The following is an 18,669-nucleotide window of genomic DNA, read 5'->3' on the forward strand; positions in this document are numbered from 1 at the left end:
TGTTTCCTATAACCTACATCAAAATATTCTATGGAATGAAGCAGATAAAAACTAATAAATGGTGCTTTCATTTCATATCTACTGAATATACACTGGGAAAAAAGTATTCAAGCTGACACTTCATAATTTATAACTCAGGTTTCTCATGGAAGCATTCTGTTATGCAGAGCTGTTGAGTTTTATTTCCATATTCCCTTCCCTGTAGATTGGCCTGTTTTCCTACCTCAGTGTTGATGTTCATTGCAGTTCACTGATTAAAGACCGTTAGATGCTCCTTGTGCTGGGTGTGCTGTGCTGAGTCATGTCCAGCTCTGTGCAGCCCCGTGGACTGTAGCCCACTAGGCTCCTCTGTCCATGGGATTCTCCAGGCAAGAATCCTGGACTGGGTAGTCAGTCCCTTCTCCAGGGGATCTTTCTGACCCAGGGGGGCGAACCTGCATCTATTGTATCTCCTGCGTTGGTAGGCGGGTTCTTTACTAACAGCGCCACCTGGGAAGCCCTAGATGCTTCTTACCACCATCTTTTGTCTATGAGATGGTGGAACAAAACAAGGATTGGTAACTTCTGAAGTATTTTTTGTTTTTCCAAAAGGTCTTAACCACAGAGGAATTGAAGGCTGCTCAGACATCTGTTGCTTATGGCTGTATCAAATATGCTGATCTTTCCCATAACCGGCTGAATGACTATATCTTCTCCTTTGACAAAATGCTGGATGACAGAGGAAATACAGCGGCTTACTTGTTGTATGCCTTCACTAGAATCAGGTAATTGGGGTGCAGCATTTTTTGTTTTGAGTCAAATGATGATTTCTAGTTGGGATCAGTCATTCCTTATTACATGTTTTCAACAGAGAAGAATATACTTAACAAAGGGGAATGATGGCTGTTAACCTGATTTTTCAGGTCGATTGCACGTCTGGCCAATATTGATGAAGAGATGCTCCGGAAAGCCGCTCGTGAGACCAAAATCATTTTGGACCATGAGAAAGAATGGAAACTAGGCCGGTGCATTTTGCGGTTCCCTGAGGTTCTGCAGAAGATTCTAGATGACTTACTTCTCCATACTCTGTGTGATTATATCTATGAGCTGGCAACTACTTTCACAGAATTCTATGATAGCTGCTATTGTGTGGAGAAAGATCGGCAGAGTGGTAAGTGGCTCATCCCGTCTTCATATTGGGGATTGGGCACCAACAGAGGCATTCATTTGAGTTAGATGTGGGTAATTTTCAATTTATTTATGGAAACCCCCCACACCCAATTTCCCCCTAGTTACACAGTAATCCATATCATATACAACAGACAGAATTGCACTGGCTCTAATATAAGCATAAATGGAATTCTTAAACAGACTCATTTCCCCACCCTCAGCCACATGGGATGGAACCATAAAACCCCAAAGGAACAATTGGAAGGTCACTAGGAATAGGACATTTCCAACAATAGCAATGTGACTGATAGTCAGAGAGTGAGTCTTTGGGTTCTTGATAATGAAAACTGTCCTTGGAGGAAAAAAATAATACCTCTTTTAGGCTTTTTGTTCTATCATGTTACATAGTTAATGAAATAGACTGAACTAATGATTAATAATACAGCAAGTAGGCATTTCTGAGAGTCATGCTTCAGAACTTAAAATTTCATTAGGAAAAAAAAAATCATTGTGTTTAAAGTTCATTCAGACCATGAAGCCTAGAACAGAATTTAAAAAAAAGAAAAAGATAAAATTACAGTCTAGTAGTGCAGGCTCTATATCTTTTAAATAGATTTCTTGAACAGAACACCTTTATTTCTTAGATTCTCTCTCTACAGTGTAGGTAAAGATGATTCTAGTTAAAGCCCCCAGAACATCTGAGTTAGGCTATTTACTTCTCAATAAAGTCCAGAAATAGCATAGGTTTTTTAACAGTGATTTGTAGAAAAAGTAATTACTCTCTTTCTCTGTATTCTCAGGAGAAGTCCTGAAGGTGAACATGTGGCGTATGCTGCTGTGTGAAGCAGTTGCTGCTGTCATGGCTAAGGGGTTTGATATTCTGGGAATAAAACCTGTCCAGAGAATGTAATCCTCCTAAGGTTTGAACACTGTGTGTTTTCACCAAAGCAGCCATTAGCATTGTTTGCTTTTTTACAATCATGTGGATACAAAAACAAGTAAAAGGAATTTATCAACTATCTATAGAACTTGTGGTTGTCTCTCTCAACTAAACTTCTGAAAAGTACTTTCACTGACTTTAATTAGATAAGGAATCCCATTTATTGAGCCCTAATGTAGTCCCCAAGAACAGAACTTTCACTGCCATTTATTCTGGAGAAACGAATGCTTAATATACATGAATGTTACTGCACTGTGCTGCTTCCAAGGGTCTCCACGCTCAAAGGAGCCATAGATATGATCTTAATGAATTATGACCATAGCTACCATTTACAAACTGGTCTGTACAGCACGGCATAAAGGATACCTTGGGAATAAATATCTAACCAAATAGAGAATAGCAATAAGAAGACAATTACGAAGAAGCCAAGTAGAAGTTCTAGAGGTGAAAAGTATAACTGAAATGAAAGATTTGCTAGAGGGGTCCAACAGCAGATTTGAGCAGATAGAAAAAGGAACTTGGAGGGAGACCAAATTTAAATTATACAATCTGAGAAAGAATTACATCAGTGCTTAGAATGAAATTTTTGAAAAATGAAAAGAGACTAAGATGACCTTTAGGACACCATCAGCATTACCAACATATGTATAACAGGAGTCCCAGGTGAGAGGAGAGAAAGAAGCATAAAATATTTGAAGAAATAATGGCTAAAAATTTCTCAAATTTGATGAAAAATTTTAATGTACATATAGAAGAAGCGTAGTAAACTCCAAGTAGGATAAAAACAAAGCCTTTTTAAAACACGATCTGGAGAGGTAAATTGAAAACTTTGAAAGCAACAAGAAACAAATCACAGTAATTATTTTTTCTAGGAACTGCCACATTTCGCACAGAAGCTCTACCGTTGTACATTCCCACCAACAGTGCACAAGGGTTCCAGTTTTTCTGTTTTTGTCAACACTTGCTGATAGTAGCCATCCTGTTGGGTGTGAGGTGGTATCACAGTTGTGATTCGCATTTTCCTAATTAACATTTTGAAGACCGAAGGAAGGAAATAATAAAGACCAGACTGGAGAGGAATGAAATGGAGAATAGGAAAACAATAGAATCGAAAGAAAATCTGGTTCTAAAGATCAGCAAAATTGACAACCGTTTATAGCTAGACTGGTAAGAAAAAGCTCAAATCACTAAAATCAGAAATCAAAGTGGGACTGTCACTACTAACCTTACATTATAAAATGTGTTATAACTGTACATAGTCTAGTTGCAAGCCAAAAAAATGACAGACTGCATAGGTGAAATTTTAAAAATCTGGAAACAAAATACCAAAGCTGATTGAAGAAGAAATGTAAAATCTGAATAGACCTAAAACAAGAGATTGAGTCAATTATTACCAAAAAAATTGCAGTAAAATTCCAGGGTCAGGTGACTTCTCTGATAAAAAGAATTAACATCAGTTCTCAGACTCTTACAAAAAATAAAGAAGAATCACTACCTAACTCGTTCTATAAGGTCAGAAGCCCAGCATTACTGTGATGTTGAGTTGTTCAGTTGTGTCTGACTGTGACCCCATGGGATTTCCCAGGCAGAAATTCTGGAGTGGGTTGCCATTTCCTTCTCCAGGGAATCCTCTTGACCTAGGAATCAGACCTGGGCCTCCTGCGTTGGCAGGCAGATTCTTTCTGCCACTCAAGGGCTTCCCAGGTGGCACTATGGTAAAGAACCTGCCTGCCAGTGCAGGAGATTCAGAGACTTGGGTTCAATGTCTGGGTCAGGAAGATCCCCTGGAGGAGGGCACAGCAACCCACTCCAGTATACTTGCCTGAAGACCCCAAGGACAGAGGAGCCTGGTGGGCTACAGTCCATAAGGTCGCAGAGCCGGACCCGACTGAAGCAACTTAGCACACATGCATGCACCCTGATACCGAAGCCAAAAACATGGCAAGAGAAGAGAAGCACAGATCCATACCCCTTGTGAATACGAACGACAAAGAAAACCTCAAAAGTACTAGAAATCAAATGGAACAGTTTTAAAAGAATTATATGTTATGAGCAAATCCTCCCACAAATACCTCGAAAATCCATTTACAAATGGATTCTCACAGAACACCCACTAAACACCAATGGACGTCCTCAAACACTGAAAGGATGAGAAAGATCTCCACATGACTGGGCAGGAAGGGGTGGGAGGAGAGAGGAAGTGGGAGGGAGCTGAAGAAGGAACGTTCCCACACCCTAGGAGGACCCCTCAGCTGTGGAGAGAGCTGGGACAGAGAAGGAGCTCCAGTGGCTCACAGGAGGGCCTGGTGGGTAGAGGCAGGCAGGACAGAGGTCCGGGCCACCGCCCTGTGAGCCCAGCCTGACGTGCATCTGCTGGGAAACAGGGTTAGAGGACAGGCCTGGGGAGAGGACGGGTGCTGGCTGCTTGGAGACACCCTGAAGGGGCGGGAGTATGGAACAGCTGAGCAACCAGGGGGGCAAGCCCGGCCCGCCACAGAAGTGAAGCTCCAGCGGTAAGGGGCCCGCTCCAGCCTTTACATCCACACGTCAGCCCCGTCCACCTTGGGCTCCGGGGGCGTGTGCCCCGCCTGGGCAGGCTTGCAGGTCCCACCTCGGGAGCAGACGCCAGCGGGTCTGCTTCCACCGGCCAGAGGTGTGGTGGAAAGCACAGCTGAACACGGAGGGCCTGAGAGACACCCGAACAGAGTGGGTGTCCCGAAGCTGTGGGCTTTGCAGGTGCCTGCACGAGGGGCTGGGCCAGGCCAGGATCTAAGCTGTGGGCTCCCGCGTCAGGCCCAGGTGTGGGACTTCTGCAATCCTGGCTGATGGCCAACACACCCACGGCTGAGGTGGGGCAGAGGGCAGTGCCCGCAACAGTGAACTTTGCGGGGGGAAAGGTGGCACAACAGAGCACACTCCGCAGGGAACAGCTCCAGCAGAGGGACACTCAGCGGCTCCCTTCCAGCGGGAAAGCTCCCGCCCCGTCTACCCCACCGCTCAGAAGCCTATCTGGGGACGTCTGCTCCAACGACTAAAGAGCAGACCCTGCCCCTAGCAGGTGGTGACAACCACGGGGCAAAGAGAAGGCCCCGCTCCACAACCAGGGCAGGGTCTGCTCACCACAACACCAGCCACACCTCCAGTCAAGGGGATTGACAGCCAGTCCACACGAAGAGGCGGCAGCCATCCATACCAAAACAGCCCTCACACCCAAAAGGTTAAACCTACACAGGCTACACAGGGATGTCCCCACATAAACACAGACCTCCAAGACCACAGTAGATAACTGTTTTTCCTAAACTCAGAGCAAGAGAAATATAAGTAAAATGAAAAAGCAGAGGGATCTTTTATATTCCCAAATAGATCAGGAGAACTTCCCTGAAAGAACAAACAATGAAACAGACCTCTTAAGCTTAATAGACACTGAGTTCAAAAAGGGTATAATGAAAATACCGAAGGAATTAAGAAAGGCTATTGGGAGAAATTTGCGTGAAATATTCCCTTGGTATCTCCAATTTTCTTGAAGAGATTTCTAGTCTTTCCCATTCTATTATTTCCCTGTATTTCTTTGCATTGTTCGCTTAAGAAGGCTTTCTGATCTCTCCTTGCTATTCTCTGGAAGATTACTGTAAAAAGGAACTAGAAACTATAAGGAGGAACTGGGAAAAATTAGAAAATTTATCATGAGCAAATGAGACTATCCAGGAATGTAAGGACGGTTCAACATATGAAAATACAGTATACATCATAGTAATCAATTGAGCGTGTGGGAAACCCCCCATGAGCATATCAATACATCGGGAACACGACAGGGAAGTCTGCTTTGGTCTGAAGCTCTAGCCAGGGCAGTTAGGCAAGAAAAAGAACTAAAGGACATTTAGATTCGAAAGGAAGAGGTAACATTCTCTTCTCACAGATTACACGATTTTATATATTTTAAAAATCCCTAAAGAATACACACACATATATACAAAGACAACTAACAGAGCTTGTAAAAGCAACAAGTTTGCAGGACATGAAGTCAAAGTACCAAAGTCAGTTGTATTCCTGTTTTGTTTGTTGTATTGCTTACAACAAACAATACAAAAATTAAGAAATCCATTTGCAATAGCATCAAACAGAATAAAATAATTAGGAATACATTTAGCCAAGGGAGTGTAAGACCTGTACGCTGAAGTAAACTACAAAACGTGGAAAGAAAATTTTTAAATGGCTAAAAAAATGGAACATTTCATATTCATGGTTTGGAAGACTTGTTAAGATGGCATTACTTCTTCCCCAGTTAATCTACAGATTCAGCCTATTCATGATCAGTAGAATCCTAGCTAACTCCTTGGAGAATCTGACAAGCTGATCCTAAAGTTCATATGGAATTGAAAGAGACCCTGATTAGACAAAAGCTTGAAAAAGAACAGTTGGAGAACTCACAATTCCCAATTTCAAAACTTGGTACAAATTAACAGTAAACAAAACAACATGGGACTGGCATTAAGGATAGACACAGATCGATGGAATCGAACTGAGTCCAGAAATAAACCCATATTCTACAGTTAATTGATTTTTCAACAAGCGTACTAAGACCATACAATGGAGAAAAGACATCTTTTCAATAAACGGTGCTGGAATAACTAAATTGTTCTTGTTGTTCAATCACTAGGTCATGTCAACTCTTTGTGACCTCATGGACCATAGCATGCCAAGCTCTTCTGTCCTCCACTGTCTCCCAGGGTTTGCTCAGATTCATGTCCATTGAGTCAGTGATGCTACCTAACCATCTTATCCTCAAACAATTAAATGCAGAAATACCATATAATAATGCTCCTAGGAATATATTCAAGAGACCTGAACACATGCTCACTCAAGAACTTGTATACCTGTTCATAGCACTGCAGCACAAGTCAATATTCATAACAGATAAAAGTAGAAACACCCAAGTGTCTATCAACTGATGAATATATAAATAAAATGTGATAATCTATACAATGAAATATTATTTAGCCATAAAAGGGAATACTGATACATGCCGCAAGATGGAGAAACCTTGAAAACATTATCTAAATGAAAGAAGCCAGACACAAACTGTATGATTACATTTATCTTAAATGTCCAGAATAGGCAAATTCAGAGACAGAAAGGAGATCAGTGGTTGCCAGGGTCTAAAAACAGGGAAAATGGGAAGTGGCTGCTTAGTGGATATATACTTTCTTACAGGGTGATAAAAATGTATTGAATTTAGGTGATGGTAAAGCTGAAACTCCAGTACTTTGGCCACCTCATGAGTTGACTCATTGGAAAAGACTCTAATGGTGGGAGGGATTGGGGTCAGCAGGAAAAGGGGACGACAGAGGATGAGATGGCTGGATGGTATCACCGACTCGATGGATGTGAGTTTGAGTGAACTCTGGGAGATGGTGATGGACAGGGAGGCCTGGCGTGCTGCGATTCATGGAGTCGCAAAAAGTTGGACACGACTGAGCAACTGAACTGAAATGAACTGAACAGTCACTTTAAGAGCTCTCTAGTCTTTCCCTTTCTGTAGTTTTCCTCTATTGCATTGCATTGTTCATGGGAAAAGGCCTTCTTGTCTCTCCTTGCTATTCTCTGGAACTCTGCATTTAGTTGGGTGTACCTTTCTCTTCAAGAAAACTGGAAATATCAAAGGAAAATTTCATCCAAAGATGGGCACAAAAAAGGACAGAAACAGTAAAGACCAATTAGAAGCAGAAGAATTTGGGAATGCATGTAAGAATTAAAGATTTTAAAATTAAAAAAAAAATTAAAAAATTAAAAAAGAAAAAGAAGCAGAAGAAATCAAGAAGAGATGGAATGAATACACAGAAGAACTGTACAAAAAAGATCTCAGCGACCCGGATAACCACGATGGTGTGGCCACTCACCCAGAGGCAGACATTCTGGAGTGTGTAGTCAAGTGAGCCTTAGGAAGCACTGCTGTCAATAAAGCTAGTGGAAGTGATGGAATTCCAGCAGCGCTATTTAAAATCCTAAAAGATGACTATCAAAGTGCTGCACTCAATCAGTCAGCAAATCTGGAAAACCCAGCAGTGGCCACAGGACTGGAAAAGGTCAGTCCTCATCCCAGTTCCCAAGAAGGGTAGTACTAAAGAATGTTCAAACCACCAGATAACTGCACTCATCTCCCAAGCTAATAAGGTTCTGCTCAAAATCCTTCAAGCTAGGCTTCAGCATTATGTGAACTGAGAGCTTCCAGATGTCCAAGCTGGGTTTAGAAAAGGCAAAGGCACCAGAGATCAAATTGCCAACATTCACTGGATAACAGAAAAAGCAAGGGAATTCCAGAAAAACATCTATCTCTGTTTCATTAACTATGCTAAAGCCTTTGACTGTGTGGATCATAACAAACTGTGGAAAACTCTTAAAGAGACAGGAATACCAGACCATCTTACCTGTCTCCTGAGAAACCTATACGCAGGTTAAAAAGCAACAGTTAGAACCCTGTATGGAACAACTGACTGGTTCAGGACTGAGAAAGGAGTATGACAAGGCTGTTTATTTAACTTATACCAGAGCACATCACACGAAATGCCAGGATGAGTTACAAACTGCAATCAAGATTGCCGGGAGAAATATCGACAACCTTAGACATGTGGATGATATCACTCTAATGGCAGGAAGTGAAGAGGAACTGAAGAACCTCCTGATGAGGGTGAAGGAGGAGGATGAAAAAGCCAGCTTAAAGCTAAATATTAAAAAAACTAAGATCATGGCATCCAGCTCCATCACTTCATGGCAAACAGAAGGGGAAAAGGTAGAAGCAGAGACAGATTTCCTCTTCGTGGGCTCTAAAATCACTGCAGATGGTGACCACAGCCTTGAAATTAAAAGACGATTACTTCTTGGCAGGAAAACTGTGACAAACCTAGGCAGTGTGTTAAAAAGCCACTCTTCCGACAAAGTCCATAGAGTCAAGGCTATGGTCTCTCCAGCAGTCACACACGGTTGTGAGAGCTGGATCATAAAGAAGGCAGAGAGCTGAAGAATTGAGGCTTACAAACTGTGGTGCTGGAGAAGACTCCTTAGAGTTGCTTGAACAGCAAGATCAAACCAGTCAATCTTAAAGGAAATCAATCCTGAATACTCATTGGAAGGACTGATGCTGAGGCTGAAGGTCCAATACTTTGGTCACCTGACGCAAACAGCTGACTCATTGAAAAGATCCTGATGCTGGGAAAGATTGAAGGCAGGAGAAGAGGGTGACAGAGGATAAGATGGTTGGATGGCATTACTGGTGCAATGGACATGAACTTGGGCAAACTCTGGGAGATGGTGAGGGACAGGGAGGCCTGGAGTGCTGCAGTCCATGGGGTCGCAAAGAGACACTTTTCTCTAGAGAAAAATCCATGCAGCAACAAAGACCCAGCACAGCCAAAAATAAACAAATAAATAAAATTATATATTAAAAAAGAAGCTGTTACACAGAAGAATATTATTCAGCCATTACAAAGGAACTCTCTGGGGGGACTTCCCTGGTAGTCCAGTGGTTGAGAGTCTGCCTTGCAATGCAGGGGACATGGATTTGATCCCTGGGCTTCCCCGGTAGCTCAGCTGGTAAAGAATCTGCCTGCAATGTGGGAGACCTGGGTTCGACCCCTGGGTTGGGAAAATGCCCCGGAGAAGGGAAAGGCTACCCACTCCAATATTCTGGCCTAGAGAATTCCATGGACTGTATAGTCCAAGGGGTCACAAAGAGTTGGACACGAATGAGCAACTTTCACTTTTCACTTTCAGGGAACTAAGACCCCACACGCAGCAGAGCAACTAAGGCTTCAGAGCCACAAATAGAGGGTCCATGTGCTGCAATGATCCCCTGTGCTGCAACTAAAACCTGATTCAGTCAAATAAATTAATTTTTAAAAAGAACAAAGGAACCCTTGGTTGACACATAATCCAGCAATCTCACTCCTGGGTCTCTATCTAGACAACACTATAATTGGAAAAGATACATGCATCCCTATGTTCACAGCAGCACTGTTCTTAAGAGCCAAGACACGGAAGCAAACTAAACACCAACAGAGGAATGGATAAAGATGTGTAATGGAATACCACTCAGCCATAAAAAAAAGCATGAAATAATGCCACTTACAGCAACACGGATGGATCTAAGAGGTTATCATACTAGTGAAATAAGTCAGAGAGAGAAAGACAAATACCATATGATATCACTTATCTGTGGAATCTAATGTAAGACACAAACAAGCCTATCTACAGAACAGAAACACACAGACATAGCGAACAGGCTTGTGGTTGCCAAGGTGGGTGGGGGTGGGGTGGGGAAGGATTGGGCGTTTGGGATTATAAGATGCAAACTATTGTTTATAGGATGGATAAACAACAAGCTCCTACTGCATGGCACAGGGAACGACATTTAATATCCTATGATATACTGTAATAGGAAAGAATATGAAAAAGAATGTATATATGTGTAACTGAATCACTTTGCTGTATAGCAGAAATCAACACAACATTGTAAATCAACACTTCAATAAAATAAACTGAAAGAAAAAAGAGATGCCAGAGAGCTTATTTTCCCTCCCTACCAGCTAGGGACACAGTGAGAAGGTGGTCATTTGCAAGCCAGAAAGAGACAGCTCTCTTTCTGGTGGTCGACCAGAAACCGACCATCGAACACACTGGCACCCTCATCTTGAACTTCCAGCCTCCAGAACTGTGAGAAAACGTGCTTCACTAGAATAACACTGAATAAGCTTTTTGAGAATTTCTCGAGTGTCAGTCACTAATTCTGTAGGGGGAATGGAGTGAGAGGCGAGCACCTCACCCAGTGAGGTAGTGCGCAAACGTCAATGGAATCCCAACTAAGGGAACTGGACCATTCTCCAAGGCCCAGATACTAAAAGAGACCGTTCTCTTTTTCACTTAACATGCTATATTAGATATGTGATTGGGAATTGAGTACTACTTTGGGTTTTAGTCATGTGTTAGTAAAAAGGTATTACATTTTGCCTTGAAGAATACATTTATATATATGCACACTGAACGGTAAATTTTGTCTGCGATGTTTTGTAGGTACATTGATCCAGGTGTACCAGACTGACATTCTGCAGTAGACACCTGTGGCCAAAGGGTTTCCCATTCACCAACGACCCCACCCAGCAGTTAGGGCATGTGATTAGTCCTGGCCAATGGGCTGTGAGAAGAAATGACTGTGTGAAGCCCTGGGACACAGCACAGAAAAAGGGAAACGAGCTCTCCATGTCGGTTCTTCCCTCGTGGTAGTGTGGTAACAATGGGAACCCTCTTGTTTCTCATGTTACAGCCACAAGATGTTGGTGCTGGGCCTTGCAAGCGACTTTGTAGAACAAACCTTCCATAGATCTTCAATGGACATGAAATGCAGGCAAGCAGGAATAAGCTATTCAGATGTAACTGCAGACCTTTGTCATATTGTGCACCAGAGGGGAACAATATTAATGCTTATTGATGAGAGCTTCGTGTTGCTAACTTGAATGCCTATTTTACCGATAGTACATTTATAGTATCTCCTGATGAGATATGAGGAGTCATATCTTTATGAGTCATGTATTTCGCCCAAGTTCTGTTTTCACAACAAACTTCTGGCTGTATTTGAGATGCAGTGGCCAACTGAAGCAGGTACTGTTGATGCCTAATATTGCCTAGACTCACCTTGGAGCTCACCTGCAGCTGTGGGTGGTAAGCAGCTTCCAGTATGGTTGCAGCTCCCCACTCTGAATGCCAGCTCCTCAACCTGAGGGCTGTGTGAAGCATCAGGGGAATCTGCTGAGCCATGCACAGGAGCAACTCAAAGGATAAGACAGTTAATGCCTCAGAAACGACTCCTGACAATGGGGGAAGGAAGAATGGTGGATGACTGCCCCAGCCTCCCAGCCTGTGCTGGAACAATTCTGAGATGACCTGTATAGCTCTTTAGAGGGTAATCAGAACAATTGAGCTCTAATCATGCACCGTGCTAATCTGCTCAATAATGACTCCTTTCTGGACTTCCCCTGGTGGCCCAGTGATCGAGACTCTTCCTCAACTACCCATGTAGGGGACTTGGGTTTGATCCCTGATGCAGGAAGATTCAATGCGGACAAACGGCCCTTGTGAGAAGAGTAGGAACCTCTAAGCAGAGTGTTTCATGTGAACCATCCAGCTCAGGAACCATACATTGCACTCCCTGACTCCTTGTCCACATTTCAACACACAGACTTCTAGCCCACATTCAGCAGGCATTTTGGCCAGAAGAGAAAACCAGACCTGATGCTGCTATCCATGAATTTGAATTATGAAGACTCCTGGTCCAGGATGAAATGAAAGCTTTGCTGTGTGCACCCTGCCTGACATTTGCCTTAATTTTCAGGAACAATTCGTCTCTAGCTGGACCAAGCATTTAGTCCCACTCATAGAGAGGTCCATTTGTTGCTTACACCACCTACCTACGCCATCTCCCATGGCTCCCTGTTGAGCCCCATTGGTGTTGCTGTCCATGGTTCTGACAGAAAGAGTATGCCTCTGTATTGACACCTGTTTTGCTGTCTGTGGTAATGCCTAATGGTTCTTTTTTATGCTCAGGAAGAGGCAACATTTAAAGAGCAGATTTTTGAGATACAGACTAAAATTCAACTACAAACATGAGATTTTGGCTTTTGTTGATGTATTATAGGGGCTTCCCAGGTAGTACTGTCGAATGAAGGAGACATTAAAGATGTAGGTTTGATCCCTGGGTTCGGAAGATCCTTGATGGAGGACATGGCAAGCCACTCCAGTACTGTTGCCTTGGGAATCCCATGGGCAGAGGAGCCTGGAGGGCTACAGTCCATAGGGTTGAGGCGGACACAACTGAAGTGATTCCGGACAATGTGTTATAAGATTTAGGACTCTGGCCTATGTGTCCCCATTCATGCTGAAGAGTCAATATTTTCTTGTTGTCCCATATTCTCAGAACAGGCTTTAGGATTTAGCACAGCTGATGGAAAAAAGCAGAGCTAAATAGAGAGAAACCAGGGCTGTAGCTTGCAAGCTATTAATCACACCAGGGGAGCCACTATTCCTTTGGCAATCCCTGGCTTGGAACTGTCCTCTTTTTGACTTCCTATGTCCTTTCTAGTAGAAAGTCCTGTGGATTCCATCTCCTAAACAGCTCTTAGGTTAGGTTGCTTCATTTCCTCCACCAACACTTCCATGACAATGAAGATCATTCCAGGACCATCACCACTCCTCTGCTTCTGCTTACCATCACTTCTTGGTGGAATCATCCCTCTAGGATAAAAACTTCCAAGTGGAACAACTAAGTGGAAGTATAGGTGTGTTGTCTAAGGATTTGACAGTTGTACCAAGGAGCATTTCCATCAACCTTGTAAAAGTGGGCCAGAGCCACTTCTAGGTGGCTAAAGCACTACCAGCAATACCGTTCAATTAAAAATTGACCAAAAGATATACTGAGTTGGCCACAAAGTTGATCTGGATTTTCCATGTTACTGAAAAACCCAAATGAACTTTTTGGCTAACCCAGTACACCGAGAAACTAAACAGGGAGTTCTCTGGTGATCTCTGGTTAGGATTCCACTCTTTCACTGCAGTAGCCTGGATGCAATCCCTGGTCAGGAAACTGAGATCCTGCAAGCTGTGCGGTGCGCCCAAAAGTTTTTTTTTTAATTAAAAAAAATGCTAATGCTGGACTTCCCTGGTGACACAGTGGATGGGAATCCACCTGCTAGTGCAGGGCATTCGAGTTCAATCCCTGGTCAGGGAAGATTCCACTTACCTGGGAGCAGCTATACCCACGTGCCACAACTGAGGCCGTGCTCTTAAGAGCAGGTCTGCAGTAGCTACTGATGCCCCCATAGTGTCTAGAGCCTGCGCTCAGCAACCAGAGAAGCCACTGCTCACCGCAACTAGAGAAAGCCCTCGCAAAGCGGCAAAGCAACGAAGACCCAGCACAGCAAAAATAAAATAAACAGTAACTTTAAAAAAGATTTTAAGAAAATGCTAATGCGTATATAGGGCACTTAATACATACCATAGCTGAGGCAACGGTATGCGGTGCTTCAAAACAAACCTTTGAGGCAGGTTCTGCTTTACAGAAGGAATAATGAGACCCAGGGAAGTCAAGACACTTGCTCAAGTTCAGATAAGACGCTCAGAGAAGGTCAGATAAAGCTTTCGGAGACGACACAGCAAGCGAGTGTCAGAGCAGGGACAGAAACCGATGTTTGTCTCCCCCTCTCCTGCCAAGGAGATTCCCCCTTTCTTACACCCTGGAGAACTGCCAGGGGTCCCTGAGAAAGCAGAGCTGGGGAAGGGCGAAAGGGACGCCTAGGGTAGCAGGCAGCTGGAGAGGGCTGGGAAGAGGGCCTTCTGGGGCTACCGGGTCGCCATAGCGAGTGTGATGCAATGACGCCCATCGCTGCGTCAAAGGGCGGCTCCAGGGATGCGGGCACTGCGGCAGAGCCGGTCCCCACCGCCCGCGCCCACCTCGCCCCTGCAGCCTGCCGCGGCTAAGCCAGCAGGCAACCGCTGCTGCTAACCTTCCTCCGGCATCAGGACCACCGCCTGGAACCCCCAGTGACCCCTGAAAACCTCTCTCTGCCACAGGTGACCCCTGACAACCACGCCCAGGTACCGGCGGCCCCTGACAACCACTGCCAGGTACCGGCCGTCCCTGACAACCGCTCCCAGCCATCGGTAACCCCTGACAACCGCCGCCAGCCACCCCCACCCCCCACCCCGGTTCCGGAGCGCCCAGGGCGCACCATGAAGTCGGCGGTGGGCTTGCGTCGTGGCGGGTCTGGCGGCCGTGGGGGTGGCGGCTGGAGCGGAGGGCGCGGGGGCGGAGGCGGAGCGGGCAAGGGAGCCGGAGGCGACGGCGGCGGCCCGGGAGGCAAGGGCGGCTTCGGGGCGCGGACGCGCGGCTTCGGTGGCGGCCGGGGCCGGGGGCGCGGTGGCGGCGGAGGAGACGGCCGGGGGGACCGCGGAGGCGGCGGGCAGCTGCGCGGCGTGGCCAAGAACAAGAACCGCCGCAGGAAGAGCGTTTTGACGGTGTCGGTGGAACCGCACCGGCACGAGGGCGTCTTCATCTACCGCGGGGCGGAGGACGCGCTGGTCACGCTGAACATGGTGCCGGGCCAGTCGGTGTACGGCGAGCGGCGGGTCACGGTGACCGAGGGCGGCGAGAAGCTGGAATACCGCACGTGGAACCCCTTCCGCTCCAAGCTGGCCGCGGCCATCCTGGGCGGGGTCGACCAGATTCACATCAAGCCCAAGTCCAAAGTGCTGTACCTGGGTGCCGCCTCGGGGACCACCGTGTCCCACGTCTCCGACATCATCGGCCCAGACGGCCTGGTCTACGCGGTCGAGTTCTCCCACCGCGCCGGCCGCGATCTCGTCAACGTGGCCAAGAAGCGAACCAACATCATCCCGGTCCTCGAAGATGCGCGGCACCCGCTCAAGTACCGCATGCTTATCGGCATGGTGGACGTGATCTTCGCCGACGTGGCACAGCCGGACCAGTCCCGCATCGTGGCTCTGAACGCCCACACCTTCCTGCGCAACGGGGGCCACTTCCTCATCTCCATCAAGGCCAATTGCATAGACTCCACCGCGTCCGCTGAGGCGGTGTTCGCCTCTGAGGTGAGGAAGCTGCAGCAGGAGAATTTAAAGCCTCAAGAGCAGCTGACTCTGGAGCCCTACGAAAGGGACCACGCCGTGGTGGTCGGGGTCTATCGGCCCCTTCCTAAGAGCGGCGGCAAGTAGCCATCCAGCTCGGGCTGTCCCTGAGATGTGCCCAAGGCTGTACTGTGCTCCGTGTTACCGTACATTTTCTTCGTGCAGTTTTTCTATTAAATGACATAAAGAAACAGTACCCAGGTGTATCAGTGAGGCCACATTGAGTTATCCCCACATCTCCAAATCTGCCAAACCCTAAAATAGCTAAGATACCTGGTGAAAGGGGTCCATCAAGGAGTTATAGCTTGGGGACTGTGCTTCCTCCAGCTAGGCAAAATCCTGACTGTTCAGGGCCCCTCTTCACATGTACTTCCTCATCACAGGGGCTGGGGAAATGAGCTTATAAAATCATCTTTGGAAGGCGGGGGTGGGGGGGCAGGTGGAGCACTTCCTACAATCGACACATCAGGTGACCAAGCCTGACTCCAGGGAGTGGCACTGGGACTAACACCCCATCTGTCTGACTCCAAGCCAGAGTTCTAATCATAATAAATAGTCAATACTTTTCTCTTCAGGCTTCCCTGGTGGCTCACTGTTAAAGAACCCACCTGCCAATGCAGGGGACGTGGGCTCAATCCCTGAGTCTGGAATATCCCCTGGAGAAGGAAATGGCCGTCCAGTTCAGTATTCTTGCCTGGGAAATCCCATGGACAGAGGAGCCTGGTAGGCTACAGTCCATGGGGTTACAAAAGAGTTGGATATTACTAAGCAACTAAACAAGTTTCCTCTTCAAGTAAGACCTTTTGCATTTGCTGGTATGTGTAATGGGGCTTCTTAGGTGACTCAGTGGTAAAGAATCTGCCTGCCAATGCAGGAGACCTGGGTTCAATCCCTGGGTCAGGACCATCCCCTGGAGAAGGGAATGGCAACCCACATGAGTATTCTTGCCTGGAAAATTTCATGGACAGAGGAGCCTAGTAGACTGCAGTCCATGGGGTGGCAAGGAGTTGGACACAACTGCGTGACTGAGCACACAGTATGTATAGTGAGACCGCCAGCCCCAAGATGGCTTTGTTACCATTACCCTTTTACACAAGAGGCAACAGAGCTTCTGAAGGTAAACTGGTTGCTCAAATTTGCACAGCCAGATGGAACTCAATTGCCGGTCTTTGGAGCTCATAATCCATTGCCATTTCTTGTACACCAGTAGGATCTTACCCCTCCCCCACAGGGCCCATGCCAAAGAGACCAGACAAGTCCTAACAAAGACATGGATTAGGACTCTCTTGACCTCTCTATGTTCTTTCTCTCCCTCCTGATGCTACCCTTTACTTTTTTTTGGCCATGCCACGTGGCTGGTGGGAATCTTAGTTCTGTGGCTATGGATTGAACCTGGGCCCTCAGCAGTGAGACTGTGGAGTCTAACCACTGAACCACCAGAGAATTCCCCTTTTCTTAGATTTCAAAATAGTAATACAGGGTATGAAGGTAGGCTGTGAGTCCACCTAACAAAGTATTCCCAGTGCAAGGCGTAACACATTCAAAGTGGCATCACCAAGGGTCTGAGAAATACCAGGAAAATGACTCTCAGAAAGTATCTGTCTCTGAGAGGCAGTTCCTGCAGACCCTGAAGTTCAGTACATCAACTCTGGCTCTCCACACCAGCCCAAAGGGAGCAGGAGAGTGAACAACCCGAGGAGAGCTGTGAATGTTCCAAATCAGGCTTTTAAAATGGCTTTTGTTTATTCATTCACTCATCCTTTCAAGAACTCCCCACTGCCAATTGCTAAAGTCCTGGACATTTCATCCGGGAATGACTGGTCCCTAACACGCCATTTGGAAAGCGGGTCCACCTCCCTAAAGGTGTTCCCGCACAGAGACTATGGGTGGTCTGTGTTTTCTGAGGATACACTTCCTTCACACAGGAAGAAGATAAATCAGATTTGTAAATGGCCACCCCTTCTGCTCCTCCCCTCCACTTCCCTATCACTCACTCACACACACACACACACAAGCTACAATGCAGGGGGGAGAGCTACCGTTCAGATTGTTGGCCAGACTGACTCAGGAAGAAGAGGGTGAATAGAGTAAATGTCTGCAAAATCCCAAACCAGGCGTTTCCATAAACAATGTGAACTCTTCATTAAAACCTTGCAAAGCCAGGATCATTTCTACTTAACAGATGAGGAAACTGCAGTTTGGAGAGATGACATGACTCGCTTCAGATCCTCCAGTGAGACTCACAGCCAGAAACCAAACCCACAGGAGTCTGACTTTTCAGACTTTCTCCAATCCTAAGCTAATGAATTCATGGCTGAGATGAAATCTGGAGGCTGGAAAAAAAAACAAAAACAAAAACAGAGGGGGAAAAAAAAAGAGGACTTCCTTGCTGGTCCGGTGGGTTAAGATTCTATGCTTCTGCTACAGGGGGGACAAGTTCAATCCTTAGTCAGGGAACCCCACATGCTGGGTAGAGTGGCCAAAAATTTTTTTAAAAGTGAGGAAAAACTCTGAGGCTGAGAAGGACTCCCAGGAAACAGGATGATTACTTCCAGAATCTTAAGGGATCCAATCCTTCCTCAGAGTCAGCTCAGCCTCAATAAGGAGCTTTTGGAGCCTCCATACAGGGTTTCTGTCCTTCCAGATTGAGGAGAAGGCAGGGGAACCTTGGCCTCTTTTTTTGGTGTGAGCATTCCCACATAAACACAGACAATTTATAGTTCATGTGTGAAGCTGCTTGACGTGGGACCATCAGTGGAGAAATGGCATTTAAAAAAAAAAAACTCATAAAGAATGTCTCTGAGCTGTAGATGGGTCTCTGGGCCAATGGGATGAGATGGTATATCCCAGGAGAAATATGGGAATAAGGACTAAGGGAATGTAGGGAGGGAAGCTGA

General features: G+C 45.8%; 2 protein-coding genes and 1 long non-coding RNA gene across 3 annotated transcripts in view; 2 read left to right on the forward strand and 1 right to left on the reverse strand.

Annotated features, from left to right (window-relative positions):
* Positions 1–2,170, forward strand: part of RARS1 (arginyl-tRNA synthetase 1) — a 28,749-nt gene extending 26,579 nt beyond the window's left edge. The window contains exons 13-15 of the mRNA XM_069590047.1: positions 592–764; positions 903–1,150; positions 1,950–2,170. Of these exons, the coding sequence (XP_069446148.1) occupies positions 592–764; positions 903–1,150; positions 1,950–2,059 (531 nt within the window). The 3' untranslated portion in view covers positions 2,060–2,170. The remainder of the gene's footprint in view (positions 1–591; positions 765–902; positions 1,151–1,949) is intronic.
* The window catches only part of LOC138440480 (uncharacterized), a 57,995-nt gene that overhangs the window by 24,684 nt on the left and 14,642 nt on the right, over positions 1–18,669 (reverse strand). The window lies entirely within an intron of this gene.
* FBLL1 (fibrillarin like 1) lies at positions 14,619–15,945 on the forward strand. Its single transcript, XM_069590051.1, has one exon. It carries the CDS (start codon positions 14,861–14,863, stop codon positions 15,857–15,859), a length of 999 nt encoding a protein of 332 aa, XP_069446152.1. The 5' UTR covers positions 14,619–14,860; the 3' UTR covers positions 15,860–15,945.

This window comes from Ovis canadensis, chromosome 5 (assembly GCF_042477335.2).
Source record: "Ovis canadensis isolate MfBH-ARS-UI-01 breed Bighorn chromosome 5, ARS-UI_OviCan_v2, whole genome shotgun sequence".
Classification (NCBI taxonomy): domain Eukaryota; kingdom Metazoa; phylum Chordata; class Mammalia; order Artiodactyla; family Bovidae; genus Ovis; species Ovis canadensis.

Bases quoted from the DNA above. Each gene is read 5' to 3' on its own strand.
- FBLL1 (XM_069590051.1), top strand. From the start codon at position 14,861: ATGAAGTCGGCGGTGGGCTTGCGTCGTGGCGGGTCTGGCGGCCGTGGG.